We start from the raw sequence: 19,576 nt of genomic DNA on the forward strand, positions 1-19,576 counted from the left end.
CTCTTGAGTTGGATTTTAGACATATATTCTTATGATTGTGATTTATGGTGGTTTATATTTGTTGACTTTTTTAGCATTTTCTTGTTAGAGCTTAGGTGTTTGCAATGGAGTCTTATCCTCCTACAAGAGAAATGGTTCAATGGGACCCACACAATGAGTTCTAGAGTTTCTATCTTTCCTCTAGGCTTCTAGAAGTAAGCTTGAGTCTTGGGGGGAGTGGATGTAATGCCTACCCCTACTTTACTTTTCATATTGTATTGTCGAATTCTTTTAGGTCAGTTTGATGGTTATGTCTTATGTTTAGCAGTACCTAGTTACCGAATTTGATTAGATGTTATTTTATACTTAGTTGATATATTTGATGAGATACATAGTTATTTCACATGTTCATGATTATTTCAGTGATTATATATGTATGTTCATTTAGTGATTTTCAGTTTTCTCATGATGATAGTAGATAGATTATTTAGATTTAGTTTTATGGTTACTTATCTCATACTCACATGTGTATGGTGTACTTGACTATTTTACTATATGATTGGCATTCCTGATGTGGTTGAGGGAGGGAGTCATAGTCACCTACTAGTCAGGATCTAGATGATGCACCACTCCCTACAATTTCTTGTTTAGTTTAGATTATATGTGTATGTGCATGCTAAGATTTTATATAGATTACAAGTATCAAACATTGACTTCCCTGAATTGCCAGGATGAATCTGACCTATCACAATATCTCAATGGAAAAAGTGGGGAGATAATTCTTGACTCTAAATCCTAAACTTAAGTCAATTGTCTTAAAAAGTAGGACAAGTATCTAAGTTGTTTACCCATTTGAATTCATCAAGTGACGTGAATTCATGATTTTGACCCTAGAGTTTTTTTATATTAACTATAGGGATATATATAAAAAAAAGAAACAATATGAGTTCAAGTGAGAGAGGCCCAACCTTAGCCATACGAGATCACGAAGAATTTGAAATTTAATTACAGAGCTTGGAGTTTGAATATATGCTTTGTCTTTAGTTGAGCTATCCTATTTAGTCGTATAGGTCTATTGTGATTTTTGTTATAATTAAATTGAGTTAAAAGATAATTTAATGATTTAATTTAATGGAAATTTTATTTTTAAAGATCAATATTTAATTAAGAGAGAAATTAATTAAATAAAAGAATTAAATTTAAAAGATATATTTAAAGCTCTAATTTTGGCATATTTATATTTATATTTATTTATAATAATTTATTCAAGAGTTTTATTTTAAATAATCAAATCTAAATAATATTATTGGTTAAATTAATAAATATATTATTAAAAATATCTCATGAATTAAGAAGAGAGAGAAAACATAAATTTAATAACATTTATTTTAATTTAATTGAATATAGTTTGTGCACAAAATTAAAATATAATAAAATAATTAAGGAAAAGGGGTTTTGCATGATTGTACAATTGAAGCCCTAATTTGGGGAAAAACTCTTTATTTGGAAATTAGAGTTCATTTATTTTAGCATCAAATCCAAGAAGAAGGGGAATTCATTTTGAGCTTTGTGCATTCTTTATTTTAGCATCAAATCTAGGTAGGATCTTTCGAGTTTTGCGCAATATTTCCATTCTTTGAATTCTCTATCGTCTTTGTGTTTGAATGGAATTATTTTCAAAATTTCAATTGGATTGAAACCCTTGTTTGTGAATTAATTCTTTGTTTTGGAAATCATATATGAAAGAATTTAATATCTAAAACCCTTGTTTGATTAATTTGGTAATTCGTAATTCGATGTTTGAATTTGGGATGGCATTCAGAAGAGGATACTAGGAATTAAATTTACAAATTTGAGTACTTGTATTTGTATTTCCTATTACATTTATACCGATAAATTTGTTTTGTTTAAAAAAAGTTATATATATATATATATATATATATATACAATTATAAAAATTACCACTATAATAAATTTCATTTTTATTTACCTGGAAAAAGATCAAAATTTTCATATCATATGGGGTGCGACACTATTATTTTGTTTTAATAAACATAAAAATATATAATATTAAATAGGGAGAGTTGGGGCCATGACTCCTCCCTGTCCCCCTTCTCTTATTGCTTAGCTACTAGCTGCAAAGGCAGCTAGGCCATTGATGCCTAAGTAGTAGTGTTGCTACAAACAAGATGGTCGACGGGCCTAAAATGCTTTATTGTCTTTTGATTTTAAAATAATAATTAAATTTTATTAAATTTTAATTTAATAAGATTTTTAATATTTTTTTGTTAATATTTTAAATTTATAATATAGTTTATAATTAACATTATTAATTTGTTTAAATTAATAGTAATCATTGTTATTATGTGTTAATAAAATTGATGTAACCCAATCCTATCAAAGAATAAATCATAAATTAACACAATACATATGTTTTTTAATACCATAATTCCTCATTAAAACTTTCACAACTCTAGTCTACTCTACAATGAAATAAAACACCTATTTATTACAATTTCAAAAATTAACATATTTGGAAAATTTTTGGGAAAATGGCTTTTTTATTTTTGGTAATTTTTAAAACTCATCCTATGAATCTTGATTTTTCCAAGAAAATCTCCCAACTAAGGTAAGAGGAATTGCCAACTAATCAAAGAAATAAAAAATATGATTACAGATTTATTATAAAAGGAAATTTTGGAAAGAAATTGGAAAAAATAGAAAAGAAAAAATTCAGAGGTCAAGATGATATTTTCTTGGATCCTAGAAAAAGGTTGAAAAGTTCAACTATCGAACTGAGCTCCATTGGTAATCCAAATAACTTCTCATGCAACGGCCTATAAAATTTCAGCCAAAACCCACATCCGAGTCAAAAGTTATGACCCACTGAAGTAAATCTTGACCAAAGTGCACATTTGAGTCAACAAGCTTGACTCTTGGATGCCCCTACGTCCAAATTTCATTATATTATTAAAGTTAATGAGAATTATTATTAATAGATTAATATTATTTATTATTAATATAATTATTATGATAGTTTAACAATTGTTATTTAACTTTAATAATAATAAATTTAAAAGTGTGGTTATAAGGTTATTCATAAAATTTGAAAAATATAATGATATTTTGATTGAAGTATCTTAAATGGATATTGGTGTTATTGAATTGGTAGGTTCATTGATTTTATATTAGAATGGATATTGGTGTCTTTTGAAGTTCCCATTGACTTGGATATTTTGTTAGATATAACACTATGAAAATGAAACTAAAACATTGTTTGTATAACAAACTTTCTTTTGTTTTGAAAACCAAGTGAACTATGAAAATGCTTGTTTAAATATCGAATGAAATGTATATTGTATTTCATGTGGTTTTTGTGTTTGACTTAGTACTTTGACCAAAGTAGAATGTTTACCATAGGCTTGGGGATTTTGTCCTATGATGATGTTATGGTTAAGATTTTACCACAATATTTTATACCCGACCATGGTGATGTGTCACATATTTCTATAATGAGTTATGATGTATTGGTTGTTATTGCTTTCCAATTTTCTTGCCTAGAACTAAGGTGAATGAAGTGGCTTTTCTAGTCTAACCTTTGAGTCTTCGATCAGTTATCTTTTGATATTTTTTAGTTTCTTGTATAAGAGTGAGGTGATTATTATGTTGTATCTTTTGGTACTTTCTAGTTGCTTGTATAGGAATGAGGTGATATTGAGATTTGATCTTTAGGTTCTTTCCAATCACTTGTAAAGGGCTAAGGTGAAAACTATGATTCTAAAATTTTTACATTTATGAGCCTAGGGTAGGTAATCTATGTGTACATTGGGAAGTGTCTTGCAATGTAGGTTGAAGCCCAGAGTGGCTGCCTAGATAACCTATTGTAAGTTTTTTCAATAAGTGATAACATTTCATTAAATAGAAATAAAATGAATTATTAATAGTTAGTCTTTTCCCTTGCCCATCTCTTGAGTGCTAGTATAGGCTAGGGTGAGAGTAGAGAGAATGCTTGGTTGTGACCTTGCTTCCTTAGTATGCCTAGTCTGTATGAGAGGATACTGCTGCCGCATAGAGATACTAAGGGGCTAGAGTCTAGAAAGGCTGGCAGGGTAACCTTAGAGTTGTCTCATGTGATGACACTTTCCCACTTACATAGTAGGTTTCCTACATCTTGGTGTTGCCTCTAGGATTAGATGATATTTGTGTCTTGGTAACCTTTCAGATAGATTGTTATTAGAATTTCCTTGGCCTAGATGTTGGTTATGACTTGTGCTTTTCTCATTCTTATGGGACTTGAGTTTATATTCCCAAAATGGTGGGAGTGGGTCATTTTGGTTCCTCAAGGTTGGGTGGTAGTGCATTTTTCTTATATTATTGAGATTCGATCATTGGATGTCATTGCTGGATGTGCTTATGCAATGCCCCACCTGGAGATCCTTGGAAACAAGGATGAAATACAAGCCAATAATTTTTTTTAACAAGTATGAATGCAGATGACAACATCATACAGGGATCAAAATGATTGCAACGAAAGACTTCACCACAATTTCGGCAACCAACGAATCTCCAAACACCACTACCCAAAAAACACACACAAACAAGCAAACAAAGACAATGCACAAGATGAGAGCTCAAGAAATGACCACTCATCAACAAAACACCAAGCTGGGGTAGAATGCAAAAAACTAAAATTTGGCTAAGCCTAAAATCTTGAAGCCTTGAAAATCGGCTAAGTCTGGATTTTTGAAGCGTTGAAATTTCCTAGAATCATTATCTTATCTCTTAGAGGTCTGAAACCTATCTCAAAAGATTTGTCACATATATTAAAATATATCTTAAGTATAACGAATTAGAAACCTTATACTTAAACGATATATTTTAAACCTCCAAGAACGAACTACAGAAAAGACACAACCGAAATACAAAATGTGCCACCAAGGAATTGAAGAACACCTAAGAGGGTACCCCAAACCATCCCTAAAAGGTTTAGATGAGACCAGAAAGTGCCTACTGCCCACTCACGAAGGTTTCATAAAAATCGTGCGACACTTTTTCAGCACTATGCAATACTTTACCAGTGTCATGCGACATTTCTCTAGAAGGAGGGCGGCACAATTAGGGGTTGAGCGATACTTCTCCAAAGGGCATGCGATACTTGATGCAAGAGCATCCCAGGTTTCTTTGTAATCTTGTACATTAGTTCATTCTGCCTAGTTCCCAATTGGGCCGACTTTACTCACATATAATTTTGGTATAGTTAATTATATTTGATGAGGGCCAACTTGTGGTTTCTCTATATTCTAGAATTATCCATAAGCCATTTTGGCAAATATAAGTAGGGTGTTTAGGTTTAGGGTTAGGGCAGATTTTTGGGAAGAGTTCAAAAGAAAAGAGATATGTGGATTTAAAAAGCTGATTTGGAGATCTGGAAGTTATACATTTTTAATTGGGCATAACCAAGAAGGCCTTATAGCTGGGCATGTATGCTGAATATTTGATAAATCAATAAATATATCCTTGTTCTCTCTTTCCTTGGTGTTGTTCCTCGTATTTTCTTCTGTTGTGTTAACTCTTGCAGGGTGGTTTCGATAGCTGGGTGTGCCTTTGGCCCTAGTTATTCATCCTTTGCCTACATCAAATGGTATCAAAGACCAAAGTTCATCCTTATGGAGATTGGATCGTGTAGAACCCTGATTTGGATCTGGTTGTAGGGTGGAAGATCTATGGATTTGACCTATAACTTACAGAGGGTTACAATCTTGCAGGAACCTGATTTGTAAAGATGGTTCGTGGTAGAGGAAATAATGTTGATAACGCTATATTGGATCAGTTAAGACAAATTGCAGCTAGATTAGATGCTGTGGAGACAGCCCACAGGAGAGGAGCGCATCTTGAAGATGTAAGTGATGGTAAAGTAGTAGCACCAAACCATAATCTAGAACCTGAAGAAGATTGAGATGAGGAAAGATTGTTGCGATTATTGTCTAGGGAAAATTCAAAGCCTATTGTAGAAGTTGTTTCTTATGGTGGGAAATTGGATACAAATATTGTGCTAGATTGGATCTCTGATATGGAGAAGTTCTTTGAGTATGAAAACACTCCTGATAATAGAAAGGTGAAGATTGCAGTCACTAGGCTGAAAGGTCATGCATCATTATGGTGGGAGCACTTACAAACTAATAGACAAAGGAGAGGAAAGGAGAAGCTAAGAACTTGGCCAAAGATGGTGACAAGATAAAGAACAAATTCCTTCCCGCTGATTACCAAGTTAGCTTATTGAGAAAGATGTAAAATTTGAAAGAAAGGGACATAACTATGAAAGAATATAACGAAGAATTCTATAGATTAGACATCAAATCTGGACATGTGGATGATGATGTTGAGAAAATTGCAAGGTACATTAATGGATTGAGATATGGAATTCAAGATGAGATAAGTTTTGTGAAGTTGGAAAGTGTGGAAGAAGCATACCAGTATGCCTTGAAGGCTGAGGAGATCTTGACAAAGAAGCATGAACACAGACAAAGAGGTAGAGGTGGTAGATTCCAAAGAGGCAGAGGTAGATCTTATAGAGAAAGTAGTAGATCTGACAGTTCTATGCAAGATAAAGTCAAATTTGAATGGAAGAGTGATTATAAAGGCAAGACCGAATGGAAAGTTGGTAATTCTTACCAAGGAGGCACTAATTCTTACCAGGAAAGAGGTAATTCCTATTCTAGAAGTGGATTTCATGGTAATTGTTTCAGATGTGGGAAAGAAGGGCATAGATCTTTTGAATATAGATCCTCTAAAAGTGGACAGAATAATAGAAATGTTGTGATTCAAGAAGACATTGAAAGTTCACCAAGTGACACTGAGGTTGGAGAAAATTTGATGGTGAGAAGAACCTTATGTAATAAAAGAAGTGATGAGGAACCTATTTTAAGGAGAAGTCTTTTCAAGACAAGATGTAAGATGGCTGGAAAATGCTGCAAAGCGATCATTGATAGTGGGAGTTCTACAAATCTGGCATCAGAAGAGCTAGTTACCAAGTTGCAGTTAGAGAGGCTGAAACATCCCAAACCTTATCATGTTTCATGGATCAAAGATGAGCATAAGATATTGGTAAGTGAGCAATGCCTTGTGAAATTTAAAATTGGACATTATGTTAATGATGTTTTGTGTGATATTATGCCCATGGATTGTTGTCATATTTTTTTGGGTAGACCTTGGCAATATGATAGACATGATGTACATGATGGAAGATTGAATCAATATACTCTTTGGGTGAATGAGAAAAAACAACCATTGTTGCCTTTTATTGAAGTTCCAGATGAGGTTAATTGTACTACTGTAAAGATTTGTATGGTTAATGGGAAACAATTTGAAAAGGAAGTGAAGAAGAATCAGGTTTGTTTTGCCATAATTTCAAGAAATCCAAGTTGTGTCAATGAAGGCCAAGTGCAAGAAAATAATGTTAACCGAGTGCCAGATAGTGGTGACCAAGTGATAGATGGTAGTATTGACCAAGTGCCAGAATAAATTGCAAAATTGCTCAATGAATATAAAGACATTATTGTTGATGATCTTTCTGATGGATTATCGCCAGTAAGAAGTATAAGTCATTGTATGGATTTGATTCCTAGAGCAAGTTTTCCAAACAAAGCACCATATAGATTGACACTTACAAAGGATGAAGAACTTAACAAACAAGTGCATGAGTTGTTGTAGAAAGGTTTGATCAGAGAAAGCTTGAGTCCATGTGCTGTACCTATTATATTAGCACCTAAAAAGAATGGAGAATGGAGAATGTGTATTGATTCTAGAGCCATTAACAAGATAATAGTGAAATATAGGTTTCCTATGCCAAGGATGGATGAAATAATGGATTGTTTAAGTGGAGAAAAGTATTTTACCAAGATTGATTTGAAGAGTGGCTATCATCAAATCAGAATCAGAGAAGGTGATGAATGGAAGACTACTTTCAAGACAAAAGATGATTTGTATGAATGGTTGGTTATGCCTTTTAGTTTGACTAATGCACCTGGTACTTTCATGAGCTTAATGAATGAAGTTCTGAAAAGATTTTTGGGTAAGTTTGTGATTGTTTATTTGGATGATATTCTGATATTCAGTAAGACTAAGGAAGAACATCTTGAGCATATTAGACAAGTATTATAGAGGTTGTATGAGGAAAAGTTGCTGATTAATCTGAAAAAATGTTCTTTTATGCAAGAGGAGATTGTGTATCTGGGATTTGTGATTTTAGTTGATGGTTTGAAGATGGATCCTGAGAAGGTTAAGGCAATTTTGGAATGGCCTACACCTAAGAATGTGAGTGAGGTAAGATCATTTCATGGTTTAGCTAGTTTTTATAGAAAGTTTATAAAGAATTTCAGTGTTGTTTGCAATGCTATGACTGAGACAATGAGGGGAGATAAAAAGGAATTCAAGTGGACACATGGAGCTGATAAGAGTTTTGAGACTGTGAAACAAAAGGTTGTAGAATTACCGGTATTGGCTTTTCCTGATTTCAAAAAAGTATTTCAAGTTGAATGTGATGCAAGTGGTAATGCAATATGAGCTTTATTAAGTCAAGAAGGTAAGCTTGTTGCTTTCTTTAGTGAAAAGTTTAATGATGCTAGAAGGAAATATTCTATGTATGATCTAGAGTTTTATGCTATTGTCCAAGAATTGAAGAAGTAGAGACATTATTTGATGCCGAAGGAGTTTGTGTTGTATACTGATCATAAAGCTTTACAATACTTGGGAAGTCAACATAAGTTGAATCAAAGACATATGAAGTGGGTTGAATATTTGTAGAGTTTTACATTTGTGATTAAGCATAAGAGTGGAGTTACTAACAAATTTTTTGATGCACTGAGTAGAAGACATTCTTTGTTGACTAAAATGAAGGTTGAAGTTCTTGGTTTTGATGAGATGAAAGAGTTATATGATGCTGATCCTAATTTTTCTGAGGCATGGAGAGAGTGTAGAGAACCAAATTTGACAGATCACATAAGTAAGTATGATGAGTATTTCATTCAAGAAGGTATGTTGGTCAAAGGCATTCAGTTGTCTATTCCTAGAAGTTCTATGAGGTTGAATCTAATTAAGGAAAAGCATAGTGGTGGACTAGTTGGACATTTTGGAATTGATAAGACATTGGGTTTGCTGAAAGAAAAATATTATTGGCCACAAATGTATAAGGATGTTCAAAAATTTGTAAATAGTTGTGGAGTTTGTCAAGTTGCAAAAGGAGTGAGTCAAAATACTAGTTTGTATACACCTATTATTGTTCCTGAGAAACCTTGGACTAACATTAGTATGGATTTTGTTCTTGGATTGCTTAAGACAATGAAAGGGTATGATTCCATATTTGTGGTAGTGGACAGGTTTTCTAAGATGGCTCATTTTATACCATGTAAGAAGACATTAGATGCTGAGCATGTTGCTGAACTTTTTTTTAAAGAGATTGTGAGATTGCATGGATTACCAAGAAGTATTATTTCTGATAGAGATAGTAAGTTTGTTGGATATTTTTGGAAGACTTTGTGGAAGAAGATGGGTACTGAGTTGAAGTTTAGTTCTACATTCCATCCACAAAAAGATGGATAGATAGAGGTTGTGAATATAAGCTTGGGTAATTTGCTAAGATTTTTGGTTGGGAATAAGCCAAGTAATTGGGAGATGGTATTGACACAAGCTGAATTTGCATATAACAATTCTTTGAATAGGAGTATAGGGAAGACACCTTTTGAGATTGTTACTGGAATGCATCCTAGAGGCATATCAGATTTGAGAGATGTTGGTGAAGAAAACAGAAGCGTTGCAGGAGAAGAATTTGTTGATTTTATGGAGTCTTTGCATAAGGAAGTGAAGTTAAGATTGGAACAAAGTAATCAGAAGAATAAAGAGAATGCTGATCAGTCTAGAAGACACCATGATTTTCAGGTTGGTGATGAGGTGATGGTTCATCTGAAGAAAGGAAGATTCCTAGCTAGAACATACAGTAAGCTGAAGATGAAGAAATTTGGACCTTGTAAGATATTGAAGAAGTTTGATAGTGGTAATGCATATGAAGTTGAGTTACCTGATGACATGGATATATCTCCTATATTCCATATTGCTGATTTGTATAAGTATCATGAGTCAGAGGATGAAATTGATGTACCTAATGATTATCTTAAGAAGAAAATTGAAGATGTTGAACATATATTAGATCAAAGAGTTGGTAAGAGCATAGGAGGAAAAGATTACTATGAATATTTGGTGAAGTGGAAGAATAGACCAGTTGAAGATGCTATATGGATTTCTCAGTCTAAGTTGGATTCAGCTCAGGGTGTGACACTTGCATGATTAAGGAGAATCATTTTTGTTTCCCAACCCTGCTTGTCTGATGCAGGAGCATCCTGGGTTTTTTTGTAATCCTGTACATTAGTTCATTCTACCTAGTTCCCAATTGGGCCGACTTTGCTCACATTTAATTTTGGTATAGTTAATTATATTTGATGAGGGAAAACTTGTGGTTTCTCTATGTTCTAGAATTATCTGTAAGCCATTTTGGCAAGTATAAGTAGGGTGTTTAGGTTTAGGGTTAGGGCATATTTTTTGGAAGAGTTCAAAAGAAAAGAGATATGTGGATTTAAAAAGCTGATTTGGAGATCTGGAAGTTGTACATTTGTAATTGGTCATAACTCAGAAGGCCTTACAGCTGGGCATGTATGCTGAATATTTGATGAATCAATAAATATATCCTTGTTCTCTCTTTCCTTGGTGTTATTCCTCATGTTTTCTTCCATTGTGTTAACTCTTGCAGAGTGGTTGGGATAGTTGGATATGCCTTTGGCCCTAGTTACTCATCCTTTGCCTGCATCAATACTAGAAGTGTATCATACGACATTTCTTCTGAAGGTGTGCTATACTTTAAAGTATCGTACAACATTCTTCCAATGAGCGTGTGACACTATATTGTATCGCACCATGCTGACACATGGTCACCCAAGGAAAAAGCAAGAAAACTCTAAGGACAAACAACAAGCTAAAACATAGATAAAATCCTCCAAACCATAGAGTACCAAATCCACGTAGATCGAATAGTGAACACTCGAGTGCATAATCAACAAGATGCCAAGATCAAGAAGGAGATATATCTATCCATTTAAAAACTACAGCAAAAAAGAACGTACTGAAAGCAACATCACAATGAACATAAGAAACATCGCAATGTACAGAGATAATATTACAATAACAAAACAACCAAATTAAGTACGCAGTTCCTCCCAACCATCAATAGCATCATAAGACCATCATGGGTCCTAGCCATCCCCTACGCATAACATCCCAAGGCACTGACCAAATCGTCAGTACTATCATAATAGGGATGTCCCTACTAAAATATGCAACAATATAAGCATAAGGAAATCTAACATGCTAGTAGAAAAGCATAAGATAATCCTATAGTAGATAACATCACCTATCACATGCTAAACATCAATAAGAAATAGATATGCTACTACAACAATTCACATCATCTAATCATATGCTAAACATCATAATATGAGAATGCGTCAAATAAACTAACATTATCTAAACATGATATCCAAGCATTCGAATGAAAGCATAAATCACAAGAAAGCATACTCCGAAACTCGGAGCATCAAGTGAAAACATCCAGTAATGGTCGCACTAGGACAAGATCATCTCTGTACACTGGTCCCTAGCAGTGTTGAAGGTAGCTATGCCTCCCAACCACATGGAACCCATAGGTGCACACCCACTGTGCTGGTGGAGATAAAGATCCAACCACAAACACACATAAAGCACAACATCCAAGGCTAACATTCACGCTAGATAGTATGATGGCTGTAACCAAGAACCTAAGACAATGCAAGGAGTACAGGTCCTGGTCAGACACTCAATAGGCTACTAAGTAGGGACTAACATCATGGAGAGTTGCTTGGCATCAAAAAGCCCAAGCTCAGACTTACACAGATTCAACATCCCTCAACGAAAAGGCTCTAGCACCCCACATTTTTATTATCTTAAGTTTTTATTACCAATCACACATTTTCTTTAGTTATCACTTAATCAAAGCTCCTCTCAACCATACCCATGGCATCATGATTTCCAGGCTATGAGATAGAAGCCCCCTCCATATGCTACCCTACCCTACCCATGCTCATCCTATGACAAGTGCCCATGGGCATGCATACTCCCATCCCAACTCCAATGATCATAACTTTTGAAAGTACCACAAAAGATTGGGCCTTGCAAGTCATCCGACAAATGTACACACACGTACTTGTGCGTGGCACACCACCATCATGAAAATCACAACACAAGGACAGGATGAGAACATAATGCAAAACAAAACACCCAACTGAAAGCAACTCAAGAGGACATATTTTACACAAATCCCAAAGCCAATAAAACCATACATCATAAAATCACTCAACCGGCCTCAATCTAAGAGTATGGATTCTACATGAATCCTAGCGCTCATGAAAAAAAAGCAAAGGTCTAAAAGAAACAATAACACTGGGTACAAAATCACTCAACTGAACACAACGTCGGGAGTACGAATGCAACATGCATCCCAATGCAACATAAAAGTGCAAGAGTGATTTCACAAATATCCAAATGGATCATCAAGTTCCATGACCCACATTGTGCCAAGAAAACTTGAGAAAACAGGGCGAAATGCAAAATGAGGTAAAAATTACAAAATTGGAAAACTTTGAAATTAAAACCCATTTGACCTTTGGCTTCAAAAACCCCAAAAATCCAAAAATAAAAGGAATTGGAAATCGTATGCAAAAATGGCCAACATAACAGTCCAAAAACCCAAACCCTCATCCTGAAAAATAGGGAAATGTTCATACCTGCCCAACCGGGTAGAACTAACATATAGAAACGGAGAAGAACACTAGTTCTCAACCTCCAAACAAATGGCTACTAGAAACAGAAGCATAAATGGAGTAAAAACAATAAAACAGGAAAGCCCTACCTCACAGCTAAAAGGGCAAAATGGGAATTCGAACCATAAAATAAATATCTTGCAGAAGTAGCTAAAAATTGTGGCAATCCAAAGTTTCCTTGAGCTGGATCCAATGAGCCCAATCTCACGATGATCTCACGCCCATAGCTCCCCAAATGAACAAAACAGTAAATCCTCATGAAGAGGATTTTGGGTTTTACTCTCCAACTTTCTAATTCAAAAGTGAGAAGTGAGGAATTAAATTCCTTTTTGGATACTTATTCATTTTTCGAGTGAATAATCGATGAGGGCAAATAACCAGCCAACCTAGTTAAAGCTCGAATCAACCCAAATGAAAATAGGCTATTCCTATAAATAGGAATTCATATATGGAAAAGCTGCCAAAAATTAAAATAAATCAATTAAAGAGCTTGAAAACCCAAAAACACAAAAATCTCCTTAACAACTTTTGCAACAATGCGAAACTCTAAATGCACAAACATGGTCACTGGTCAAATCACATAATGCAAATGAGATCGGATTTAATAATCATCGAAAGGTTTAAATTAAACATTTAATTAAGGATACGTCGACCATACCAGGACGACATTGGTAAAATATGAAAGGCTGAATCACTAACTCCATGTGCCACTGCTAGGGATATAAATCTTGCACACTAAACAACATGATCAAGTGCAATTGCATATAATAACATAGCCAAAACAATAAATGCTTTAAATCACCTAATTTAACCATTTATTAATTTATATTAAAATAATCTATTCACATCACTCACGTTCACATAACACATACAACATAGGAATGAAGTAAATAACCATAGCATTAAATCCATCACATAACATAATCAAAGGTATGTCCAAATACCAGATAACTAGATATTATCATAAAACACACTGTCATCTCAAAATGGCATCATCATGCAATATGATCAACTAAACAACATAGTAGTCTAAAATCTATGCTATTGAAATCAAAGTATAACACCTGACCCTCAGGTTGTCTCAAATGTAAAATATCACATAAGTAACAAATATTTCACATATCAAAATATAACAACGTAAACGTCTGCAACATAGAACCAAAGAATCCAACATGAATAATCCATTTCTAATTACTTAAGCATTAAATAATGATTGTTTAAAGAATCAACAAAATGCACATAAAACACATAAGCAAACAAAGTCATAAACATGACTAATCATTGCTACAGGAACCTAGTCTAGTCTAACATGGTAAAAAGTACATTGTGCAATCTCTTCACACATCTCAAGGTAATCACGAAACAACCTCATGATACCACATTGATCTTGGTAACCACTGGCACAAACCTTAGTGAACCATAAATCAAATCATAATCTCATAAATCAGTCAAAGAATAAACAAAGCAACTGATACAAAAACATAAATCCAAACACCTTGACGATATAGACCACTTAGGGTCACAATCATGATCCATCACAAAAAAAGATCAGCAAGGTTGCATCCATTAGGACGACTTACAAAAGTCAAATGGGAGAGGCACTACAACTTGTGTAGATATTTCTTTCTATCTAATCTTGTATTTTTATTGGATGATTATGTTTTGTTGTACTATACTTGATTATCAAAGATCTTATGAGATGTTGTATATTATTAATGGTGTATATTCTTTGAGATATTTATACAATGTGACTTGTATAGTGAATGATTAAGCATTCTGATTAATGCTAGGTGGAATTTGATACAATTATATATTATTTAAATGGATTCATACTTGTAGTTATTCTTTGAAGTGAATTTGTAATATATCGAATTTAGTATTAATTAAACTTAAATGTTATTCAACATCACAAGATCCTTAAGATTTGCAATCTATTTTATGGATTGTGTTTATGTATATGATCATTGCTTCTGCTATATTATATTTGTTGTTTTTTATTATCCAAAAAAAATGGTTCGAAAAACTTGGTGAAACTTTAGGTTAATTCTTTTAAGTTCCCTGGTGGGGTATTACATAGTTTGTAGGAAGCCTTTCAAACCCATTACTAGTCTTTAGATTTTTGAGTTGTAAATTATATATTGTCTAGTTGAAGGTTTAGGGTCCTTTCTTGTCAAGTGGTTTCTCCACTCATTAGTTTTTCAGTAAGGGTCTTCCCTTCTCTAGCTTCAACAAAACTCACTTCTTATGAGTCCCTCCCCTTATTCTGCATCTTTTGTTGTTTGTTTTAGGTTTTGGTATCTTTTCCAAATGACTTAATCATAAGATTTTTAACAAACTTTTTTACTTAATTTAAACTATACAGCAAATAAATAGAATTCATTTAATTTCATTAAATAGATTCATATTAACTATGCTTGACTTGAAAATATTATTTACTTTATTGAAAATTAATAAAAAGAATAACAAGGTAAAATCCAAGATCAAGAAAAAGAATTGTTATTATAGTTATTGTTCCCTCTTAATACACAATGAATATAAGTGTAATACATTTCAATGCACAATCAAGATGCCATTTCTTTGTTTATTAGTACTAAAGTAGCACCAGAAAGTGACATCACAATATGAAATATGATCAACAATGAAAATGCTTACCAAGAGCACTCATATTCTATCGACACCTCAACATTATAAATTTGATACAAATACTATCTACTTTATCGATACATTAATATAATTGAAAAGTCTTTAATGAGACAGAACAAAAAAGGGTAGCCTTAAACCATCCCTTATTGGAAAGTTTCTAAATAAATGTAGAAGTAAACATTGTAGTCTTAATCTATTCCTTCTGAGGGCGCGGGAGAAATGGGTGCAGGGGAAGGTGCATATAGAGGTGGAGGTACATCCTCACCCTCAATATCAAGATCATTATCGTTTCCGTTTCCGTTTCCATTTCCACTCCCTTTCCCTTTTCCTTTTTGAAATTGGAATGCTATTCTTCTATTATAGTTTTTGTGAGCTTCACATAAATGTGGTAAATATATTCCTGTCATCATTGTCACTATTATCAAAATAAAAATAAACATGCTATTATCCAAATAAAAATAAACATACATATTTCTAATTTGAACATGTAAATTTAAAAAAATCTGTGAATTATTTTGAGAAGGAGAAACTTTTTACAAAGTTTTGAAAAATGAAATAAATTTATTTATTTCTTTAACATTACATTTTATAGAAAAAAATATTTCAAGAACATTCATAATTAGACTATTGTGAATCTTTAAGAAATAACATTTTAGACCTTATGATTCACCATGCCTATATAAAATAATGGGTACAACTTACACAAAATCTTAAGAAGAGGTCAAGTACACGTCAAAATAGTAGAACTTTAAATAGTCATAAAATATATAGAAAGGTAAAATAAAATAATATTTTGATACAATACTGAAATAAAATAATATTAATATCACAAAATATTAAGATAAACTTGATAAAAGAACCAAATATAAACATGAACTTCATTTAAGGAAGATTAAAAGTATATCTGTAGACCATATTTCAATGGAAAAATAAGATAAACTTTGATAAAAAGAACTAAGCATGAACTTTATAAACAAACAAGATTTAGAAAAGAAATAAGAATATAGTGGTAAACTAAAAAATTCTAAGAACAAAATATAAACTGTATGAAATAATAGAATTGAGATGAACTCTAAAACCTCTCTAAGTGAAAAGTCAGTGTAGCAAAATTAAATATATAATATGTACGTTTGAAGTAAATAAACTTGTGATTTGATTGGATTACCTTCTTCAGCACCAAGAGTGCGGTAAAAATCAACGACGTTAGGGCAACTGCTTTGGCACTGGTGTGAGCACAATTTATAGGAGAAATCAGAATATTCGTCAAGACCGTCAGTTGACATTCCGACGCTCATTCTCTGCACACCACAACTTTCCAGGCATTCCTCGCTCTCAATCCATTCCGTTATCCCCTCCGCCATGACCTCAGACAACTGAAATTTATTTGCATTCAAATCAAGTAAGCAGAACCTTTAACATCACATATTAAAGGCTTGATTTCTATATTAGAAGTGTTAAAGTCAATTTATTTTTTAAAACATAATTTCTTTCTTATTGTATGATATGTAAGAATGGCCTTAAATAATCACGTGTCCATTGCAAGTAAACACTTGTATGAGAAAATCATTACCTCGCAGTGGAATCGTTGTGATATTTCGGCTGATGAGTAATTCTTCTCCAGAACACAACGATAGCCGGTCGATGACACAGAGAAAGCACACAGCTCCACCGGCAGCATCTCACATTCCAAAGCTCCTTTGATCACATAAAATTAAGTTTATATAATATTTATCACGGTGTTCTATTTATCTAAGAAGTTAGAATATTGTTATCAATATTTAGTGTGAGTTAAATTGATTGATCTATTTTTTATAAGTAGTAGTTCATAATAATTCGTTTTTCATGAAAATGAAATAGAATTCTTAGCACAAATTACATAAGTGAAGATAAATAAACAAATATTATTGTATTGTGTCTATTTGAAGATGCAATGACTACTAAATGAATATATAATTCTTGTATTGTGTTTATTCATTGCGGTTAGGTGAAGATGCAATGAGTGTAAAGTGTTCCTCTCATTTTCATAAGAACCAATACTTACAAAATATGGATCAGCAGATCGAATTTGAAAACTACAATATTGAATCTTATAGCAATATTACAATTTGACTTACCATATAAATTATCTCCTACTTTTCCATATATGAACTATTTGACTGAGCTTGATGTTATTTTTAATTCAAGAATTTACACCAATCCCACTTTATCTAATCAAAAAATTTATGTTAGTAAAGGCCATCTATGTCAAGCAGATCACAAAATTCCTCCTTTCTCACATGATAAGAAAGATTTATGAAAGATTGTGTGATACCAATACTACCATCACATTAAATATATTACAAATACATTACATATTATAGTATAACAATCTAGTTTCCCCAACGATTGAAAAAAATAACAATCTATCTTTTCTCTTCCACCATATCACTTACCCAACACCAGCAAACCTTGAATGCCCAAGACAACAAAAGTAATGGTAGCTGAAACTTCTCTTCCAAAAGCCATTTTATTTTATTGAAATTTGAAACCTTCCTTTACGTTTTTGCAGAGATAATGTGCAGCTGCATATATTTATATCCATTCTTACTTCACTAAAAGGATTTCATAGAAGTGGGGTTTTCCTCGTGTAGGAGAAAATGAATGACTTGGCAGTCTGGTTGGTAAGAAACAATGGCATTGGTGCAAGCTCTACGGAATCTTCAGTAAATTTTGTAAGGAAGTATCAAAGTTTCTTGTACAAAGTTCTTTATAAACTCGTTGTTGGCCTAAGGCTCATTTAAGATTTGCTGTTACTTTCTGAATTCAATATTTATTAAATCAGTTATTTTCATTAATAGTTCTGTTATTTTTCATTAATGATTCTGTGTTGTTTCTTGAATTTCTTGTTATGCAAAAGCACGGCATGGTTATTTGTCTGTATATAATCATCAATATCAGCAGTGCCGCTTTCAGAACCATAGAAACCACACCTTCGGGATTCAATTAATGATGTACTTGTAAAGCTATAATTTTTGTTTTTAACACTTGTGAGTTAATTACTCTTCTTGGACGAGTTATTTAATTTATCATTAATAAATTCATTTAATTGGAGGAAAGAAATTAAGACAATTAAACAATTGTAATTAACTTTATGTTTGAGGTTAAATCAACGTGTTGAACAATTTTAGGTTATAATATATTCTAAAACTAGCTATATATACCTCTATATATATTTTATTTAATCCCAAAGTTATTTTAATCGAAGTTGGGATTAATGAAAATAAAAATAGGCGCCTCGAGAACGATTACTCTTGGCGTAATATATATAGAGGTATATATAGCTAGTGGTAGTTGCGGCGCAATAGGAAAAATATTTACTTTTTATTTTTTATTTTGATAAGGTTACTATAAAATTGTTAATTAATTTTTAATTAGAGTTGTTTGAAGTTAGTATAAAATTATGCTTCAAAATATTTTTAAAAATTTAATATAAGGAGTTTAATATAGATTAAAAATATATTTTTTATTTCTGGGATATTGTAATGTAAAATGTTATAGTCATACATAGATATATGGTTAGGGACAAAGTTACCATTATAGTTAATGTTAACCTTAGGGATAGAATTAGGGTTAGGGTTAGCATTAGAGTTAGGGTTGGAGTTAGGGTTAGGGTTTGAGCTATGGTTAAGGTTAGGGATAGAGTTATGGTTATGGTTATTGTTAGAGTTATGGTTATGGTTTAGATTAGAGTTATGTTTATGGTTAAGGTTGGAGTTAATGTTATGGTCATGGTTAAGGTTAGGGTTAGAGTTATGGTTATGGTTATGATTAGGGTTAGTGTTAGGGTTATAGTAAGGCTAACGTTAGAGTTATGCTCATGGTTAAGGCTAGGGTTAGAGTTATGCTTATAGTTAGGGTTAGGGATAGGATTAGAGTCCAATTATGGTAGAGTTAGAATTAGGGTTAGAGTTAGGTGTAGAGTTATGTTTATGGTTAAGGTTAGGGTTAGAGTAATGCTCATGGTTAAGGTTAGGGTTACGGTTAAGGTTTGAGTCAAATATTATTTTAAATTTAAT

At 32.7% G+C, this 19,576-nt stretch overlaps 1 protein-coding gene across 1 annotated transcript; it reads right to left on the bottom strand.

Moving 5' to 3' along the window:
- Positions 1 to 15,359: 15,359 nt before the first annotated feature.
- LOC149550047 (uncharacterized) lies at positions 15,360 to 18,065 on the bottom strand. The gene is made up of 4 exons (XM_089795007.1): positions 17,954 to 18,065; positions 17,092 to 17,216; positions 16,687 to 16,894; positions 15,360 to 15,921 (listed from the first exon to the last, which is right to left on the bottom strand). Exons 1-4 carry the CDS (start codon positions 18,024 to 18,026, stop codon positions 15,710 to 15,712), a joined length of 618 nt encoding a protein of 205 aa, XP_089651133.1. The 5' UTR covers positions 18,027 to 18,065; the 3' UTR covers positions 15,360 to 15,709.
- Between the last annotated feature and the right edge of the window lie 1,511 nt (positions 18,066 to 19,576).

This window comes from Cupressus sempervirens, chromosome 7 (assembly GCF_028749045.1).
Source record: "Cupressus sempervirens isolate cs-2001-9-10 chromosome 7, ASM2874904v1, whole genome shotgun sequence".
Taxonomy (NCBI): domain Eukaryota; kingdom Viridiplantae; phylum Streptophyta; class Pinopsida; order Cupressales; family Cupressaceae; genus Cupressus; species Cupressus sempervirens.

Coding starts and splice junctions, on each gene's coding strand:
- LOC149550047 (XM_089795007.1), bottom strand. CDS start 18,026: ATGGCTTTTGGAAGAGAAGTTTCAGCTACCATTACTTTTGTTGTCTTG. Junction 16,895..17,091: donor CACAACGATTCCACTGCGAG/GTAATGATTTTC, acceptor AATAAATTTCAG/TTGTCTGAGGTCATGGCGGA. Junction 15,922..16,686: donor CACTCTTGGTGCTGAAGAAG/GTAATCCAATCA, acceptor CAATGATGACAG/GAATATATTTACCACATTTA.